Here is a 21,323-nt window from a genome sequence, read left to right on the forward strand (position 1 = left end):
TTAGGTATGAGTTTATTTCTGGAGGAGCTCTAGCCCATCATTTATTGCAATTGCTATGATGGGGAAGCTGGCTGCTTGCAGAAAATAGGTGCTGGCAGCAGTGTGAACAAGTGCACTCAGAGTGCAAAGACTGTCGCCTTTCTGTTTTTCTTTAACTAAACTTGTTTTCTTCTGTTGGAGTAGGAACAGGAACAGTACATGCAATCGCAGCTCACTGTTTTTATAGCACAATATTGGTTTAGACCAGATTTCAGTTAGCTTAAAAAAAATTCCAATCTTCCCCCCAAGCATTAAGACTAGCAAATTTTGTTATAACTTCAATATCCCAATTAATTATTCAGAGATGAAATCACAACTAACTGGAGTTTAGCTGTCAGAGGTTACCCCTAACTTCTCACTCCTTTGGTGTATGACATATTGAGAGACAAGATAACACTTCAACCTGAACCACCACTGTAAAAATAGTTAGGGAGTTGGTGAAATGTGAAATGATTTCCAGAGCTGAATAAGTCTAGTCTTGGGAAGAAACCAGCAGCTTCCTGGGGGAGAGTGGACTGCTCATGGTAACTTGCACAGAGGCACGACAGGATCTTTTGCCCATTGTTGTCAATCTGGCTGCACCCTAAATAGCAGCTGTATTTCCATAACAAAGGACTTTAGTTATGCAAATCCTCTTTCTCAAGCCCAAGGACTGCAGACAGGATAGGTGAGGTTCAGCCTTCCCTTAGTAAAGAGTGTTGTGGTTCTGCAGAATAGGTGCAGTGAACATGAGCTCTCCCAAACCCCAAACCCACAAACCCAGCACAAAGGATCAGCAGGAACCATCTTCACTGCTTCTGCCACCCTGTACCAGCCCAGACCTCTTGATCTCTTATGCTGGAAGGTTAAGGCATGTCCCCAAACTTGCTTATAATAACTTGGTATCATGACCTGGGCTCTTACTCCACATCTGTACGCAAATAACTGGATATTCACTGAAGAGATAAATAGCAAAAAAACCCAGCTTCAAAGCAAAAGAGCCTCCCCTCTCCTCCCATAACCGGCCTGTAATTTGAATGCCCTGTGGTAATTTCGTAATACAAACTCCTTTTGCTCTAAGAGATGAAGCCAGCTGGGCAGTGGGGACAATGTCTCTTTTTGGTGTGGCATTTAGTATCTAGCCTGGAACTCAATGTGTAGGCATTTCTCCTCCCCTCATATTGCAGCTGAATGACTTTGCTGTGTTGATTTGAAATGACCTGACTAATCTCAACTTCCTCCAACAGTTTAATGAAATGTCAGAAGTGAACAAGGTCCACGGAACTGAAAAAAGACCATTCAAACAATGATGAAAAGAAACACATGGACAGCAGTTTTTAAACAGTCTTTGGGCTATTGGAAATAATTCAATGAGATTTAGCCAAGCTGCAATATAAACATATTAAGAAGGGACCAAAAATATTTCATATAAAGCTGCATTTTTTATCTGATTGTTTAATCTACTTCAGGATTACAAAAAGGAGGTACATGGGAAAAGCCACAAGGAGGTAAACCTTAAAACAGAAAGAGACCCTTCCTGCCCTGCTCAGATTAGTTGGTGTTTGGAAGTACAAACCACAGAGCAACAGTTTCATCGCACTGGTTCCACCATCTGAAACTACAGAAGCGAGAGGTAGAGAGGATCTGGCAAGTTGAGTCCTGTTCCTTTCCAAGAGAAGTTTAATGTGTGTTCTCAACTGCAGAAGAAATTAAATATGCTGATCATGACTCCAACTTCACAGAATACCAACTCAGAGGGAAAAGCTGACACTGTACTCCAATGTTGTACCCCATCACGGTACAATGAACTAAACCAAATATATCGGTGCTTTGCATATCATTAATATTTTACTTCCTATTATGAAGTCTCTGAGAGCTCTGCTAAAATAGCATTTTCTTTACGGAAGACAGCCTCTAAATTTCATGAACTGCACATGGAAATTAATTTCTGCTTCCCGGCGAAGGTGAGAGGGACACTGTTTTGGTGGTGCAGCCGGTACCAGCTCTTACCAAACACTAATTATTTTCCCATTATTTTTCCTCAGGTGCCTTTATTCCCATTATAATTGTGACAGATGGTTAGTGCAGTTGTCCTCTGGAGTAAAACATCCTGAAAGGCAAAGATATGCTTTCCAGAGGCTACCATCTCTCCCACCTCCCTTACCACCACTTCTCTGCAGAGCACGGCTGTGGCAGCATCCATCTGGTTGTACACACACAGGAGTCTCTGGGACTTCCCGGAATGCAGACTGTGTATCATACCATAGAACCATAGAACCGTTTGGGTTGGAAGGGACCTTTGAAGGTCATCTAGTCCAACCCACCTGGCAGGAGCAGGGGCATCTTCAACTAGATCAGGTTGCTCAGAGCCCCATCCAGCCTGGCCTTAGATGCCTCCAGGGATGGAGCATCTACCACCTCTCTGGGCAACCTGTGCCAGTGTTTCACCACCTTTATCGTAAAAAAATTTCCTCCTCATGTCTAGCCTGAATCTCCCCTCTTTTAGTTTAAAACCACCACCCCATGTCCAAAGATTCAACTTTCTCAGTTACCCAGGAAGTCTTTCCTCCTTCCCACAGCCCCTCCAGAATTCAGTTCTACTGTTGCTGCCTCTCAGCTTTCCACTGTTATACCATGCTGGAGAGACAGTCATGGACACGGGCCACAAAGGAGTTTTAAGCAACCTTAGGGCTGCCCGCACATTCCTGTGTGTTCATTAACATCTACTCAAAGTCCAGCTGTGAGTTAGGAGATGCTAGGTCTGAGGAATGACAGGGAACCAAAAGCTGTTGCAACCTTTGCACTCTCAAACTGACACCCTATGGAAAAAAAGTTCCATAATCAAAAGCCAACTGTTGTGTGGAAACCTGGTGGAGGAGGAGGCAGTCTGGAGGCTGGGTGGGCAACCTGTCTGTCCAACAAAGCGTGCAGCATTGCAACCAAGCACCATTACTTTTACATATCTTTTGTACACAGCGTTCAAAAGACTGAACTTGTAAGAAAGAAGGAAATGTTACAAAAAATGTCCTCCCTGAGCTCCTCTGTTTAAACGACCCAGCATTTGAATCCTGAACAATAGTTTTTGCTCTGCATGTCATTTGAGAGCTACAGGATTTACTACATTAACTTTATTAATCTAGGCAAAATGGGAAAAACTTATTTATAGGAACAGATGCAGCTGTGAGTGATGGGAAGAGCAAGGGGAAACTGAGAGCTATTATAATAAGCACAGGAGAGATTTTGAAGACTGCTAGAAGCTGAAAGGAAGAATCTGGGCCACAATACCGTTAAGAAACTGGAACAGGTGACACTAGGCCATTACAGAGAAGGCAATGAGGTTATTACGAGCATGTCTGGAGAAGGTATTTCCTTCTCTCATCATGGCAGAAGGCAGATATAAAAGCCCCATCATCTGTTCTTGTCTTTAGAAGTACAATTACTTCTCTTCATCGCAAAGGTCCCACTGAAAAACTAATCCCATGGTCTTGGTGCCACAGTCTGACTGTGTGTAATCACCCACAGACATGTCCACAACTTCGCCACGCAGGCATGCCCACAACTGCTCCTGGAGCTTCCTGGGAATTTCCCTGGCTACTGATGCTTTGGCAATGTCTAAAGGTCATGCTGGGTTAATGCCTTGTGTATCCTGAGATCTGGATTTTAGCTTGATGGTATCAGCACAGATGATTACCGCTGTTTCAACCTCATGCAATGAAAACTTCAGTTTGCATCACAGAGTTACTGTGTAATATGGAGCGCTGAATTTTCAGACTGGAATGAGGTAGGGACGGTGCCAAACAAAGAGCCTGGTACTGTTAAGAAAACCTCTTACTCATTTCCCAGAGCTGACAGTATTTCACCTCACAGCTTACTCCAGCAAAGCTCAAATGTAAAAGACAGAATTTCAGTACTTCCAGCAGAAATTGTTTTTCTTCTATGAGAAGGTAATAAATGACAGTTCACAGTACACCATTTGGTCCATGTATTAATTTTTCTGCACCTCTAAATCACATGACAGTTTGCTGGAATAGAGAACGTAAGGAACTAGAAGTAGTTTGCCATCATTGCAGGTCGCATGATCAAGCAAGGTGACGTGTGCATTTGTAGAGAACTACATTTTGTGCTTGCACAGAAAGAGACACTGCAATCTAATTCTGGTATGTTAGACCATTTGTGTTGTCATTGAATTTTAAAGTATTACTTAACTTAGGATGTTGACTGTTGACAAAGAAAAAAGCCTCTGAAAATGCCATTCCACTTACACACTCCTAACTTGCTTCTGACCCTTGTGAATATCTCAACTGTATATAGCAAAGGAAAGAATAAGAAAATGTGCTTCAGGTGATGACAGTGCCATGAAGTATTAGTTATCACTTTAATACTTATCAATTTATAATTAAAATTAACATTTTTAAAGGCCTGTATAAATAAAGAGTGCAGCAAGAACCTAACTGTAATGCAGAACAGGCTTTCAGAAAGGTACAGAATAATATCCTTCTAAATATTAACTCAGATTGTTGTATATTATACAACTGGAAAAGAGACAGACAGAAGATGCCATTAAGACATTTCACCATGAACTCTTGTCTTACTTGGGAATTTCTGTTGAACTGCTAGATGCTAACAGAATTTAATTCTGCTAAAACCAGTGAGCGTTTTACTATCTGCTTCAATGGCAAGGATTTAACTCATGGAATCATATCCAGATGGAACACGAAAGGACATAATAAAATTGAAGTACCTGCACTCATAAGGGTTTGTACCTAAATTAGGCACTAAATCTATAATAAGTAAGTACAAGGGCTTAATGTGAACGAGCCAATGATGCTTGAAATCCTACATCATCTGTCCTTCCCTTTTGGTGTTCAAGTACTTCTGTATCAAATTAACTGTTGAGGGTTTAGAAACGTTTTACAGTTGTGGAACTATAGATCTGATGGAAAGAAGAGAAATTTTGTTGGAAAATAAAAAATATTAAAAAAAAAAAAAAAAAAAAAAGAAAAATAAAACAAAAACCCAAACCAACAGGTTTAATTGGTGAGATACACTGCTGAGAACACTGAGGGAATGCAGCCGTGAAGTTAAATGCAGTGATGACTACCCGGACATTCTAGAAAGTACTTTATGGGAGAGGTCAGGCCCAGTCCCTACAAAGCAGATGTGCTGGCCAGTGCTGACAGTGTCAGCGCTGCAGGACACGTTCACTGTCAGGAAGTGAAAAGGGTGGAAAGATTTACCCTAGAGAATAAGGAAACTGAGCAGTGTGAGATAAGAGTACACACAGCAAAAATGACCAGGACGAGGCAAATACTTCTCTCTAGTAGAGAAGAGAAGACGGATGTATTCTCCAATTCCAACTTAAAGGCACAAAAAGATGCACAAGAAAAAAAGAGAGGATCTGAAATAATGATGATATTCTGCAGATAATATTCCAGACCTGTATGACCTTGTATTTCATAGAAATCAGAGGACATGTGTGCAAGTCAGTGTACTTCATACAGTTTCAGGAGCTTAATGGAACAAACGGATTTACATGGTTACTACAAAAATTCTCATCATTTCCCAGAAGAGCGTGGTAGATTATCTAAATTATGCTTTTCATTGTCTTTCTGATGAAAATACAAACTCTTAAACCCTGCAATGTAATTATTTTTCCCAGCTCAACTCCTACTTCACAAATATCGGATCAGTCCAGCTTTTTTCCTTTCTTACTTACTGTGGACTGTAGCATTGCTCAGAGTCCTCTTTCAATTATTCTACATTTGTTGATTACTTTAATACACTGAAATTCCGTACAAAGAGGAGTTTTTATTTTCTGCCCAGCCACAAAAGCTGACATCCTACTAGTGTCTGGTAACTTAATTATTTCATGTTTTGGGTTAGGACTCAGAGTCACAGAGGGTAGGTGAAGGAAGGTGTCTGTGTGCTTACGCATGTGTGCCCTCTTAGCTAGTAAACCAGAAATTAAAACAAAACAAAACCCCAGACAACAAAACCTTTCCCAGATTCTTCCAGCTTCTGTTAAGAATTACCTAAAACTTAAATTATTTGATTTAGTTCACAATTCTGAAGAGCACTAGGTTTGTCTCTCTGCTCACATCCAAAACATCTACAGTACTGGAATGGAAAAGCACAGCAAGAGATGAGTGAGACCCTGCAGTGCAGAGAGCAAGCCCGTGATGAGCATTGTGTCCAACATGGATCTGTAAAACCACATGTAACACATGACAAGACAACTTCACAGCACATAAAGCCCAGTTAACAGAGTTGAAGTGAGGTCAAGCCTGGAATTCTAATTTTAATTGTCTCGTTCTAATTTTTTTTTATCCTCCTAACTTTTTTCATTGTATGATCACAAATAACTAGGATACATATTGGTTCTGAACAAAGCACTGAGACATGGGTTTATTGTTTCTCTTAGTTGGAATTTCCTAGAGGAAAAATCGTGCCAAAACAATTTAATAGCATATTCAAAATTAAGAGTGCATTTTGACCCAAACGACTATAAATTAACCTAAAAAAAAAATCCCCAGGAAAGCCAATAATTTCTTCATTTTCCAAACAAAACAGGAAAATAACTGCAACAAAAGAGCATTTCGAACAGTCATTGAACAACACTGTGAAAGCATGTTTGTTAGTAAACGTAAGGACAGTTCCTTTGAAGGAAAGAGGAGTTCTATGGCCTGAGACTGAAAGCTGTGTGTTTTGAGAAGTGTGCTGTAAAAAATTAAAATATTTGAGCTTCACTAATCTTTGATGTATGTTCAATAAGAACAGGAGAATTACCTCAATGAAATCTGAACCACTTCACTTCTCATAAAATTCTGTTTTTAGAGGAGCAAGACATGTTTCCCGTCAAGTGCCTGAAAGATGCGTGTTGAATTTGTTTCAAAGGTGCAGCTTTTCTCAAGAAGATCATATCGAGGGCTGCTCGTTCTCATGCGTGACAGTGTTGCTCAAGGCGATTGCCAAATATCACAGTACCACTTGTGACAGCCACAGGGAGAAGGGGAGTTTTCACAATAGGAATTGTGCAATCAGATTAGCCAGTCCAAGGAGGATTATAAAGATGTGAGTGATCAATGCTGGCCACGTCAGCTGCCCAGCACGATGCAGAGAGATCACGTAGATGAGGGATGGATACACGAATACAAAGGCCAGACCACACGTTGCTCCAGAGTATCTGAGGAAAGCGGGGGGAGAGGGGAAGAAGAAAAGAAAATTAGAAAAAGAATGCTTTGTTTAGACTCTTAATTCTTGTTGTCATCTTCCCCACTCAAACCAATGAATAGTCTGGCCGAACAATGACTATATGCACTCTCTGAACATCAGTTTCTGTCCCTTACTATCCTTCACCTCCTTCACTGGCATTTAATTATCCCCCTCTGTGTTGCTCAGCCCGCTGCACTCTGACGTGCCTCTGAGGTTTCAGTCGCATTCCCAGATGCTCCTGGGGATGGACTCCCTGTCTCAGCCTGTTTCTTCTTTTTTGGGGGCAATTTGTCAACATGCAACAGAAAAAGATTGGACAGTTCATCCTTCGTTAGGCATCCTTTACTGTCAGAACTGCAAATCTCATCACAGCCCAGCCATCTGAGGACACATGTTAAAGCATGTAAGCAAAGAAATGCTCCTAAATCTGCAATTTTTATTTTTATTTTATGAGATCCTGGCAAACCATTCTCTGAAAAGATCAACATGCCCTCCTGGTAACATGATCAACCACAGCAAGTGAAATACTTAACTGTTCTTTTTCTAACCACTCCCTTGCTTACCAAAACCTTCTCATTATTTTTCCCTTACTGTGAGTTTCCACCTACTAAGCTATACTGCAGCCAAATGTGCATTATTAACTAACAACACATTTTATTTCAAATATTTGAACATTCCTTTTAGACAGAGGAAATATCATAATACAGAGTAACTCTTTGCAACACAAAACCAGCAACTACTGAAGTTAGACTGTATATAGACCATTTATCAGCTGGAAATTCACTGTTTAAAATGTCTGGTTACTATGTACAGTATGAACACATTAACAGAGGTCAGGATCAGTTTGCAAACAGATAAATGTATTGCATTACATTTATTTAGAATTAATTACCAGACCATCTCGGCTGCTGGAATATAAAAAAATTCACTAAAAGGAGAGGTACAAAAGAAAGGAAATGGAAAAAAAACCTCAAAGATCAACCACTGAGCAAAAGTAAGTTATTTTGCTACACTGGTCAGACCCAAGCCTGTCATTCTGGTTTTATAATTGGAGATTTCTATATTTTTAAACACCTCCCTCTCCTGGTTGTTGCAGGAAAGATGCAAACCAGGAATGAATGACACTGATTACAAATACAGTGGTGTCAAATGTAGAAAATAAAATTCATAAGATTGATCTTTCTCAATCACAGAAATCCTAGGTGTTTCTTTTACATGGTAAATTTAAGATAACATTTAAAAGTATAACTTTTTTGTCAGTTTTCCCTTTGAAGTTACTTACTTTCTTGGATTTTTATTAAGGACTTTCAAAATAGCTTAAAATGGCCTTAACATAAAACAAAACCATGAGAGAAGCGATACAATAAACAAGCAACTTTTCTAGTGACACCGTATTCTTTCATGCACATAGCTGCAAGGTCCTCAGCGACAGCTCCAATGAAACTTGGGGATTCATACCAGTCACCTCAGATACGGAGGCACAATTACAGATAGCTGCCTGTCAGAACTTTAAAAGGGCTGGTTGACTGTACTTCTAGTTCATTATTTACATCTTTAAAACGTGTAAGCCTCACAAAATACAAAGATACATTTACCTGCACTTATACTGTTCCTGTTCAAGACGCAAACATGCAGCAACACCACTGGCAAGTTCACCGTGCAAGCAGCACTCACCTTATGATGCCTCCTATATTCGGATAATATCTTGCCATTGCTACTCCAGCTCCCACAATTGCTACATTCAGGGTGAGCACATGGAAGACGCTACAGGAAAGTGAGGAAAGAATGCTAAAATATCTGCTGTATTTATTAAAAAATACCATTATCCTTCATTTACACTACCATTTACCTTGTACGTGCATGGTATTTCCATTCGCACAACTCACTCTATTAAGGTAATTAATTTCTCAGGAAACATAATATCTACTGAATGTTCAGAGTGCCAAACTCTAAATATCTAGTGTTTTGACTCAAAATATTCTTAAGGAGTAAGCATGTGTAATTTGGCAGCTCTTCTGAAAAACACCACACATGGTACTCAGCACAAGGATTTCAGATGGATATTAAAATACCAAAGAAACAATACTGTATAACTTAATTCCCACAAGAAAGAATGAACTTGATCTGAATTGCTCAAAGTGAACTAGTGGAAACCACAAGAAAGGAAAAGGTGTGAGTGGAAAACATTACACAGAATACTAGGGTGGAAATAACACCTTAAAACTTGAACTCTAATGCATTTTGATAGAGGACAAACATTTAAAATGCTGGATGTCATTTAACACATGACCCGTGTAATATTCAGTCTGGAACTTCTTTTTAAATTTGGTTTTAGAAATAATTTCCTGTTACTTTCCTTTTTGCATTAAGCACGAAAAGTCGAGATTTTCTGTTGTGCAAAAGAAGCTTTTAATGCATCAGACAAAGTCAGTGTAGTTATACACAGAGCTGAGACTGAGGAGCGTACTAGTTTACTTCGGAGATTTTGAAATGTTGGCATATGTTAACAAAAGGTGAAGTCAGGAAATACAATAAAAACAGTGATATTTTGGTCACACAGCTGTTTCTATGAAGGGAAATAAGAATTCACACAGAGGAATTATAAACACACCTACAGGTTTTGTTTATTCTCCTGGAGGATTTGATTTCTTAAAATAAACAAAATCTGTAAATCAATGCTGATTTTTTCCTAACTGTAGAAAGTATCTGTATTATGGAGGAAGTCACTAACTAACAAGCTTTTTAAAAGTGACCACTTCCATGGCTGAAAGGTTGGTTGCCAGCTTCCAGGTTAGGAAGAAAGATTAGTGATGCAGTCTCATTAAAGCTTAGGGAAATCGAGGTAATTTAAACACACAGGAGTCATTTAAGATATGAACTATTTCTAACGCTTGCTCTTAAAAACTGATTTGAAAAAGACAGAAATAATATCTTCAGTTTTGTAGATGACATTTTAACAGTGGTACAAGAGGTGCACCTCAGAGACTGAACACAGTGGGAACACAGCAGCTGAAACTTTTGACGAAAATATAATTGGATATAAACCTAGTAAAACCCCAAGAATAAAAAAATAAAATCCCAAGAATCAGACCTACTATGAAAAGTAGGACCAAACATTTGCCACTTCACTAATATTGCTAAAGAAAGCCAATTAACTACATGGTTCACAAAAAAAAGCACTTGCCATTAAAAATTACTTCCTCTCTTCCCGCACATACGGCAGATTGCAAATCCTGTCGGCACAATTGAGGCCAAAAGCTTATGAACACAGAAAATGACCGCACTTCTTTTTGCAAATTTGTGACAGTTCAGAATATCTGAAAAATTCTCCAGTACTTCATTCTGACATGCTTTAATACAGAAGCAGTGACTTTGTAGTTCAAAGTCGTTGCTTTTTAAAAAAATAATTCTGGCTTCTTATAGCTTCAAAAGCAAAGTGGTGCATGTGTGTGTCTGGTGTGAAATGAAGCATTTTTCAGCTTCTTGATCTGGGAAAGAATAATTGGGCTGGGGGAGGGAATGCGTTTTGGCTCAATTGAAAACAATGGTCTCAAAATGCTGGAGCCTCCCAAACAATTCAGTACTTGCAGAGCAGTGCTTTACAGTTTTAATTGTTACAATTAAGCAGGATCCTCAAGAACAATACCAAAATTTAAAAGTCTGAAAGGATTTAAATCCATCTGTTTCAGGGCAAAAGGTTACACTGTATCTCTCCCCTGGGACATTTTTGCTCCTTTTTCTACCTTTTTGAAACAGCCCAAGCGGTAACCATGGTATTGGCCAACAGGTGTTTAACCTGCAAAACCTTTCTTTCACCTATGCAGATATTCAAAGTTCATCTCAGGAGAAAGCCTCATTCTTCATTGAGAGAAAGGCATTGTCATTTAGAAAGAAACCCTATCTTTCTGAATAAAGAAGAATCCGACATCTAGTAGCTGTATTATTTAGGATAGCATTTCTTGTAAGACTATGTTTCGTGCAGGCACTGTCCAAAAGGGACAAGCATTTCTCATAGCCCACGACATTTTGAACAAGTTCTGAATTGTTCAGATTTAGCCCAGCACTAGCTTATGGTACAATTAATGGTCACCACGCATTGCAAAAGGGCAGTCAGAAAAACAGTACTATTGGGGGGGGGGGGGGGCATAACCCTAAGACCTCTGCTTATTACAACTAGGGGAGGTTGATGATGTTGAGATGAGGTTTGGCCCCTTTCACCGAGCCACCCTGCGGGCACACGGCTGTTTTCTGAGCAGCACACCTCTGCCCTGTCAGTGGCAGCAGAGCTGGGTGTCCCACGCCAGCGCTGGACTGCGTGCCTGGGCAGCGCAGCGCGGCTGCAGCTCTGCGGCACAGCTGGACCGCCCCAAAGAGGCTGCAATTCACAACCCAGGCAGACACACAGCAAGCCCAGTGCGGCACGTGGCACTGAAAACCATAGTAGAGAGCAGGGGAAAAAAAGAAAAATCAAGCTTTGCCCTAAATCCTGCTTTTTTCCCCATTGCAAGGTTAACCTTCAGATTGACAGAGTCCAGAAACAACCTGGTACCCCAGAAAATCATTGGAGGGCTTGCTCTATCAAGTTCTCTCCTGAGGAAGTGGTAGTTACAGCTAAGCCACTGAACGACAGTGACGACTTATATTTAATTAACTTCAGCATCCTCAAAGGAAGAATCATATCAAAAATTGTGAAACCAAACCCTAGGGTAGGCGTTATTTAAAGAAATAGCTTATTTTAAATCCCTTCAGCTCAGGTGCAAGGAAATTACAAATGCGGGACTCAGCACAGAGTCGCAGGGTGAGAACACACAATACGACAAACAGGGAAGCAAGGAAAAAACCAAAACAGAATCATCTACGAATTTTTGAAAGGTTACTGCATCTAAAAATGCATTTTCTTCCTGCAAATCTCACTCAAGTAACTATGAATTGCAGCAGTTAAGAAGCAAGATAGAAGCTAAGTGAAGAGCACGCATGCAAACAGCAGAATTGTACTTTATTGTATCAGAAGACACACATCTGTGGGAGAACTGGCAGGACTGCTGGGCTGCCATGGAGTAGAGGGAGGACAATCTTCAAGGGAAGCCAAGTGATTTCTGTCCATCAGCTTATTTAATGAAAGACATTAAAAAGTTTTAAAAACTGATCAGATGACTGTACAAAGCATTTTATATGCAGCATATAATTAATCAAGGGAATTTTCTGTCACAAATATCACTGCAGCCAAGAACCAATAACAATAATAAAGAAATAGCTTTGTGTATATCTAAGAAGATCCAGAGCCACATAAGAAACAGCAGATAAAGCACATGCCTCTGGTCCTAAGCAACCTGATAAATGATGGGACTGCAAATGCATCTCACTTCAGAAAATAAAGTAATTTCCCAGTGCATGACATTTTGGCCTTTCCTTACAAGAGCAAAGAGAGAAGAAGAACACTAACAATTCCTTGGGTTTTGTGCCAGTACACCGCTTTCTATGTTGCAGTCTGTATGCTAACATACATTTTGCAAAATGAAAAAAGGAATTAGGATGCCTTGTCTCAAAAACTTTCGTAGGAAGCACAGAAAGGCTGAAGGCTTTGTGATGATGCCTGTCAGAAGGCTACTGTGCCCAGAACATCCACACACCTATTAGTTTTTAAGATGGGCAGAGACACAGGTGACTGATACTGGTACATTAGAGGCAGGAGGGCTTTTGCTCCCCCCCGACTGCTGGAGAACAGAGGATAATACTTGTTTCCTCTGTATTTCAGACAAGTGAGCTGTGACTGTTCAGCTGATGTGAAACCTGGGAGAATAAAAATTTATGCATTGTCTGCTCAAGCTTTTAAGTTTGGAGAGGATGAGCTTCTTCATCACACAAGACTACAGATTAGTACAATACACCATGGCTAAGCAGAGCAAAGAACTGTTAGCAGAAAAACAGCACTGTAAAGTATCTAAAAAGGTGTGGGACAGAAGACATGGGGATCAGTCTTCAGACAAGAAAAGCTCCCCTGAAGTTGTGTAAATGGTTCCACATTATGATCCAGTTATAATCCATGGCCTACCAGCAGAAGCCACGATATGAAACAGGATGCTGCTTTTGGTAGAAATTGCTTTGAATTAGGCCAGCTGTCGAGAAGAAGAACTACAAACCAGTAAGATAATACCTTGGTCCATCTTTACATCAAGTGACAGAAAAACAGTAAAGAAAAAGGAGTTAAAGCAAAAAATTGAATTGATCTGAACAATAGTCACTGCTAGGAAATAAAATTATCTGGCAGCCCTGTACGTATGTGTGAGATCAAGGTATTCAATCAACAGCCAGTTCTAAAATGCAGCCATTCAGAATTCCAAGTGCTCCATCTAATAACTTACTGTTTATCCCTTAACACCATCCATAGCAGCAGCAAGTACCACATCTGCAAACAACTGCTCCTATGGAGAAGCCTAGCTTTTAATATCAGGGAGCTTCCAGTTCATGTGAAACTTGCAGCACATCCACGTGGAGCAACCCAGGACTTAAAAATGAAGATAGGAAAATTTACAGCGGGGACCTGGACTAAAGCAGGAGATGTTTGGGGTTTATTTTAAAGAAATAATTGGACAATTATATCCAGAAGGTAAATTTATAACATCTCTCAGCTGCACTGCAAAGGAATCTTGATATAGGAAAGATGCACCTATGGAAATACACATGATTTAGCACACTGAATCACAGGGCTAAATGAGGCTAGGTGCTCAACAAAGATCTTCAAATGAAGAATCCGTATGAACTCAGCACACTACCTGATGTGCTATACAAACAGATGCCATTAGTACACACACCTAAACCCCACTTCCACAACCTGAAAATAGAAAAAGGTACAAAAATCATGTAAACATACAGAATCAGCCACAAAATTAAAAAATTACAAAATTTTAAACTGTGGGTGTTTTTTTTTTTTTTTTTTCCTTTGTTTGTGGTTTTTTGTTTGTTTGTTAATTGTTAGAATCATAGAATAGTTTGGGTTAGAAGGAACCTTCAAAGCTCATCTAGTCCAATCCCCTGGCACTGATTAGGGACATCTTCAACTAGATCAGGTTGTTCAGAGCCCCGTCCAGCCTGGCCTTGAATGTCTCCAGGGATGGGGCATCTACCACCTCTCTGGGGAACCTGTGCCAGTGTCTTACCACCCTCATTGTAAAACAATTTTCTTCCTTATATCTAGTTTGAATCTACTGTCTTCAATTACCCCTTTTTCCTACTAAAAAGTCTGTCCCCACATTTCTTATAGGCCCCCTTTAAGTACTCAAAGACCCCAGTAAGGTCTCCCTGGAGCCTTCTCTTCCCCAGGCTGAACAACCGCAGTTCTCTCAGCCTGTCCTCACAGCACAGAACCCCACTCCCTGCTCTGCTGTTTTTTCTCCTGCTTAATCCTTCTGGTTTGTCATTGACATATAAAATTCCTCCAGTCAAGTGACCAGGAATGTTCCCCTCCAAATATAAACCTCATGTACATATCTAAGTGCTAAAGCTTGAGTCTTGGCAGGCCAGTTGTCATACCACCCAAGAATTTTAGCCCTGAACATTAACAATTTTGATAAAAGAGGACAAATACATGTAACTACTAGTAGAGTGTGCTTCTTCCTAAACAAAAGCCATGGAACTTTGTATTTCCAGGTAGGTTCTTCAGGGTGGATCAACAAGCTCCGCAGCAAAACATCAGTTTATGTCAGTAAGAGCGACTTTTTCATATTTGCAAAATGCTTCCCCATAAAAGCAGCTCTGAGGGAAAACCCAGAATACTGAAATTCTTCCTAGAAAGATGATGTATACATAATGCTACTGAAGGACCTTCCCTAGTTTTAGCTACTGATGAGAACCAGTCACCAAAAGACGTATTTCACATCCAGGTAGTAAATCTTTACTATTCTCTCAAAGACAGGTCTTGTGCTTCCTACCAGTCTTCAGTTAGTCCCATCGCATACAAAAACTAAAGCTGACCTTGCTGGTTGTAAATGCACAGAAGCTGGCGTTTGGAGGTTAAGAGATTTTTGTGCTGTATTTGAGATACCTGGATACTAGGGAGGGAGACACAGCCAGCCAGAGTGTACTACCTCGTAACTCTAGGTTGGAGCAGTTTCAGTGGCTTCCTAGAAACCATTTTTGACTCCTCAGAAACTTTAAATACCTCCCTGTAAGGAGTCTTAACACAAAAAAAAGTGAGTGAAGCTACCCACAGGACATCCTGGAGACAAGAACCAAGCACATATTTGCATCATCACCTTCGTCACACCATGAAAGCTTAAAACAGCAAGCTGGAATTAGCCTGACAGGGACTGGTATGAAGCTGCAGGTTCTAGCAGAGGGCACTAGGGAAATGAAAACCATTCTGGTCAGTGAGTAACTCAAGGGAGGAGATAGGAAAAGGCACATCCATATAATAAAAAGGACATGGCTATTTCCCCGTGGCTGTGAAATCCATGTTTAGCACGTAAATCAATGGCCTTGTTTCCAACAGTAACTTGCAGCAGTTCCTAAAAATCTCCTCAACCTTGAACTGTGTACAATTTAGCATCAAAAAAAGCAGCCGCTTATTTCACTGCCTAATTTTAGGCATCCAGTTTCTAGACCTTCTCATACCTATTTTAGTACCCAGAAGAAACCTGAAACTTGGAACAGCATCTTCCCAGGCCTGTATGCTACTGCTGATGCCAATAGAGGAAATACACGTTTCTTCCTGGGATATTTTTTTGCTCTCCTCCATCAACAGTAGTTCACAATATAAAATAAGAAACTCAGAGATACATGCCAGCTTCTCAGCTGTGACAAATTCAGACAGTACTCCAAAAATAAACGGCCTATGTTTTATTTTAAAAAAGCCCAAAACTAAAATTGAAATCTGGATCAGCTCTTGCCTGGAGTTCAAACAGTGCAGAAATGCAGGGGTGTGGCTCATCTCTGAAATTAGCATGTGAAAAGTTATTTTTATAAGCATAGCAACAGCCTAGATAACACAGCTAACAGCTCACTTAGCTATTAGCTCTGTTTAAAAACAGATGGTTGATTACCAATTATGCACTGTCAAATCACATACAGCACCCTGAAAGGTTAATATACAGAGTGTATGTCCTTCACAGCCTAAAGACTCCTTGATAAAATATTTCTGGACTGGACACAATTTTTTCCCATGCAACTTTTCTTTTGCTATATAAATGTGTAACACAAAGGAACTGTGTTGACAAAATTCCTCTGCTCATTGACAAAATGAAGAGCTAAAACAAAAGAGTCCCCCCCATTGTACCGTGCCAAGCTGTAGCAGTCCTGGTTTGCCGGCAAGAGTTTGTTTTGCGTGCCTGTTTGCCTCCTGACTCCACTAACACTGTGAAATTAGCCTAATGCAGCAAAGGAAATCCCCAAAACCTCAGCCAAATTTCTGACAACAGAAGGCCATTTAGGAAAAACGCACCAAGCCCTTGTCAAGGAGTAGACTTCTTACCTTGGGTAAGCATTTCCAAAAAACTGTCTTAACAGCTGAACTCGTGCCAGATAACCCAGCAGTGGGTATACAGTCATCATTTGGAACAGCAGGAATATTCTTGCAACAAATGACATGATGTCATCACTGGGGAAGTTATCTAGAAAATTCTAAATATAGGAATAATGTTACACATCAATGGTGGCTTGACTACATGTATCTGCTGATTTTTAATAGCTGTGTACAAGAAAGAAAGGGATAAAAGCCAAACAACTACCACTGCCAGATTAACTCCACAACATGAAATACCCTCTCCCTCTTTTGCAATTGCCTTGCCACTAAAGAGCAACTGATTTTTGAATATTACAAAGCTGATTTCAGCTTTCACGTTAGCATTGAAGAATGAATTACTGTCCAATTTTCTGAACATCCACAAATAACCAAGGCTGTGGAAGGGCCACCTGATTTTTTAGGCAGATGGATTCATATGCTCCTACAACCTGTCATATCTAAATATTAAGAATGCATGAAAAAGTAGTATAAGACTTAAGTATCATGGAAATACACAAATAGCTTCCGAAATATTTAGGATAACTATAGAAAATATATGGGAAGAAAAACACTTGTCTATTATCTAACTGTGGATTTCACCCCATTAAGTTATTTCAAATAGTTAAATTATTTCGTGGTTAAACAATGGTACCAGTTCTAACTAAGCTACAGTCAGAGGAAGCCTTTCAATGCTGCTTTAGTGCTAAATATTATGCAAGACACATGGGAACACCTGGCATAAAACGGATCACCAACTGATAACTCCTATTTTTGAAGTAATATAGCATGTGGGAATCAGCCTTGCCTATAAGCAGATAAGAGTTTATAACAGCCTTCACAGGGTGTTTCATGTGGTACTATTATCTGAAGAACTCTGCTGGCAAGGCTCACCATAGTGTTAGACTCCAAATCTACCCATAGCAAAGACTCTTATCTAAATGAGCTTCCATTTGCATTAGATTTCTTTTCCTGGAATTCCTGAAACCAGCCCCAATAAGTGGGATTGGTCACTGCACACACACCTAAACATAACACTTTTCAGAATTAGAGAAGCCAAAAAAAACCAAAGCCTCAACTGTTCACTTGTTCATTTTGGTCCTTTCTTAATAACTTTCACCAAGTATTTATTAAATGTTTGGGGTTTTTTTTTACAGAACTACTGGCAACCAGACATGAATACAAATGAGATAACACAAGCATTACTCATCTGCTTGTGGCAGTACCCACAAGTCACTAGCCAACGGATCAGAGTCAAGGACAGATGCGTCTGCCAGGACGAGTCATGAGGCAAGAAGCAGTAGCGCTTCTTTTTTTAATACATATTTATTAAAAGCTCAAGGACAAATATATACTGCAGTAAAATATCTCACCTGTTCAATACATTCTTTGGATAGAGGTGGAGAAGGAAAAGACGCAAAAATTATCACTCCGACATACAGATAGGTTAACCCCACCAGGAAGTATGCAACAGAGAGGTCTCTCACCTGAGGAAAAATAAAATCTTATTTTGGCCAGCACTGACACACCAAAACAGGTAAAATAAAAACCTCATTAGAAGATTTCCATTGCATTTATTATGTTACTTATATACTTATTACTATTACTTTTACTTTTTTACTTTTACTTTCCATTACTTGAATGGGGACTTCAAATTTTCTGATCAGATCGGAACGCTGCAAGAAGATACCTCAAGGTGGTATAAGTATTATGTCTCCATCTACATGTAGAAAGGCACTAAGAAAAATATGCCAACAGATGTAGCATGTTATTGCTGGACATGCAAACATACACTAGTTACTGAAATGAACAAGAAACTCCCTCTAATTTCTTACATTCACCTATTCCTACTAAGAGCCTTGGGACACAGAGGCAGCTGTTGAAGTCAAAAGGCCCATCAATGTCGTATGCTAAATGTTGTCAGGACTAAAATCTTGCAATTAAAGATATCAGCCTACACAACTGCAATTATAAAGTAAAGCACATTTTTTAAGAAGCTGCTTTGAAACCTACAAGGACGATCCACACACACTGGCTCCAAACCAGAAACTAATATATCAGACTTCTGTATGAATGGTGTGATAACAGAAGACATAGCTAATACACCATTAAATAAAAAATACGAATAAACCACAAATAAAACAGAAAGGTGCGGGTAGTCACAAAGATATGTATATATATATATATATATATTAGCTTTAGCATTGCATTTTATAATGACTCTTTCATTTAAAATTGTCTATCCACTTTATTACTGAATTTCTATAAACACTCCAGCTAAGTGTACTAAATAATAGTCAAAGATCTTTAGGAGAAAGAGCTGAAGCTAGGGTCATAAATCCATAGTTAGGTATATATAATATACCTAACTACGGATTTAAACAACTTAATGTTCACTTTTGAAAATTTTGTCTATATTTATAAAGCATGTAATATATAAAAAGACTGGCAACTACACAAAAAACAATTAAAAGGATTTTAGCAACACTTAGTATTGGAAAATAAGCAGCTCAAGCACTTAATGAAATTGCAGAATCTACACATATATCAGAGTGACCTCACAGCAATGTATTTAGTGGGTTATCTTCTACAGCAATCTTTTTTGTTGTTTGGAAATAAAGTGGGAGACCATTGGTTCCTAGTTATTAGTCAGCTATATTCTGTATAAGTTTATTCTACACTACAAAACATTAATTACTTTATAGCAAACCATTTGTTCTGCTGCTAATAATAATCGGCTTCTTAAAAGATTATTAGTAATGCTTCAATACCTGACCCTATTTTCCTGTGACTGAGAAGCAAGTCTTAGTAGCTCAGCTCAGCACTGGAGCATTAGGACTAGATGGCTTCCAGACTAGGATCAGAATTATGGCCTCCCACCAGCTCACTGAGTGTGGGCAAAGCTTCCTCACATCTTTGCACTGAAATCTCTCCCCCACAGGTTTTCACACTATTGCCTTAGCAAAGGCAACGTATCCTCCACCTTTCTGGGGTCTTCCAAGGGCAAAGTGGTCCCTGAGAAAAGTATAACATGCTAGATTACAAGTTTCAAGGGAAGTTCTGAAAGAAGCCAGTTTTTAGTGAGTGAACTGGAATCTTCTGCTCATTTTGCCGGTGCTTTAAGGCTGACGCAGCCTGCAAGAGGCCAGTGATATTTCTCACCAGACAACAATACGCTGCACTGGTCGCTGAGGAAGGACTACCAACTGCCACCAGAGCCTGAGCATAATTCTTTAAATATATTAATAAATATATTAAATAAATAACTCTCTAAATTATTCCCAGAATTTCGCCTCAGTGACGTGACAAGCTTTTTGTATAACAGCTACATCTTCAAAAGCACCAGTGCTCATCTTAAAAAGTGATTTTAGGAATACTAAATTTGAGCACCTGGATTTCTTACAGGTATTAATGAGTAATTTCCATCAACAGCAGAAGCCAGAGACTTATCAGGGCAAGGTGACTGTGCAGAGACACAGACCCTCTTGATGAGAGACTTATACAATTTTTCAAAATGTATCAAAAACCTTCCTAAGGTACATCATCTGACAAAAGTTGTTTTCAATTGCTTTAAATTGGGTATTTTAGCTGTATTCCCCATGTATAAAGACAGCACAGTACCTTGCAGTTGTTATTTGCACTCAGCCTCCATACAAGCTCTAGAACCAACTGTAAAACTATTTTTGCTGTGACAAATACTTGCAGTTGTGAGGGTAAGTAATCTTACACTAAATTCTTAGTGTTTCCTTTGGACTACACTTGATCAAGGGTAGAGAGCTGGTGTGTTATTTCCTGTGATTATACTAACCAGTTCATGTTCCCACACTTCTTGAGGGTGTATGCTTTAATCTGTACTGAAACTAAGTGCTGAGATAATTTTGATAATGTATTTTTATAGCATGTAACGCAACAGACCCTTGTCATCAGGTGCTGTCACCATACAAAAAATACCGAGATTTTGAATTACATAAGCAACAAGAAAAGAACAACTCAAAAACCGTAATTTTTTTTTCCTCAAACAGCCATCAGCTCCCTTGCAAACATCTGCTTCTGCATATAACACAGTTATCTTTGTACGAGACCATGTGTTTGTGCATATAACAGGAACATGTTTTGATTACTGTTCGCCACTCTTCAGCAGATCTGGGTTCACCCCCTAAAGACCTTGACTATAAAAACTGTTTAGACAGCATAATTCCAGATAAAACCGAAGGACACATGGAGAGAGATAAAAGGATTAAGTAACAGAGCAATAATCGCATTTGTCTAAATTTTACATTAAGATGTTTATATTCAGAATGCATATTGCTGTGGTGGAAACTGACTAAGCATAAAGAATATGTCAGTCCTTGCACCTAGAGTTTATAATCTAAAATTCAAATGTAGAAGAAATAGTTGAAAGGAGGAACTATTTGGGGGAATCAAGAGTGGAAAGGAAGTATAAAAGTCAACATGCAGTTCACAGTCCATAAGGATCACAGCTTGTCACCTGTCACACCCTTGTCACGTACACCTCAACTAACAGGCAGATTTTGAGGTGGAACTTGGAGAACAAATATTAGCTGCAGACAACTTCTAGGTCTTGATTTCCCTGTTGCAT

General features: G+C 39.4%; 1 protein-coding gene across 3 annotated transcripts in view; it reads right to left on the reverse strand.

The window, feature by feature from the left end:
* Nucleotides 1–6,396: 6,396 nt before the first annotated feature.
* SLC38A9 (solute carrier family 38 member 9) overlaps nt 6,397–21,323 on the reverse strand; it is a 43,828-nt gene continuing 28,901 nt past the window's right edge. For 2 of the 3 annotated variants that reach the window (XM_065045225.1, XM_065045227.1), the window contains exons 12-15: nt 18,097–18,210; nt 16,697–16,845; nt 8,905–8,994; nt 6,397–7,201 (exon numbers count right to left, since the gene is read on the reverse strand). In XM_065045225.1, coding sequence (XP_064901297.1) covers nt 7,036–7,201; nt 8,905–8,994; nt 16,697–16,845; nt 18,097–18,210 — 519 coding nt within the window. In that variant the 3' untranslated portion in view covers nt 6,397–7,035. The remainder of the gene's footprint in view (nt 7,202–8,904; nt 8,995–16,696; nt 16,846–18,096; nt 18,211–21,323) is intronic. The other variant, XM_065045226.1, reaches the window with a different exon arrangement.

Source organism: Columba livia, chromosome Z (genome assembly GCF_036013475.1).
Source record: "Columba livia isolate bColLiv1 breed racing homer chromosome Z, bColLiv1.pat.W.v2, whole genome shotgun sequence".
NCBI lineage: Eukaryota > Metazoa > Chordata > Aves > Columbiformes > Columbidae > Columba > Columba livia.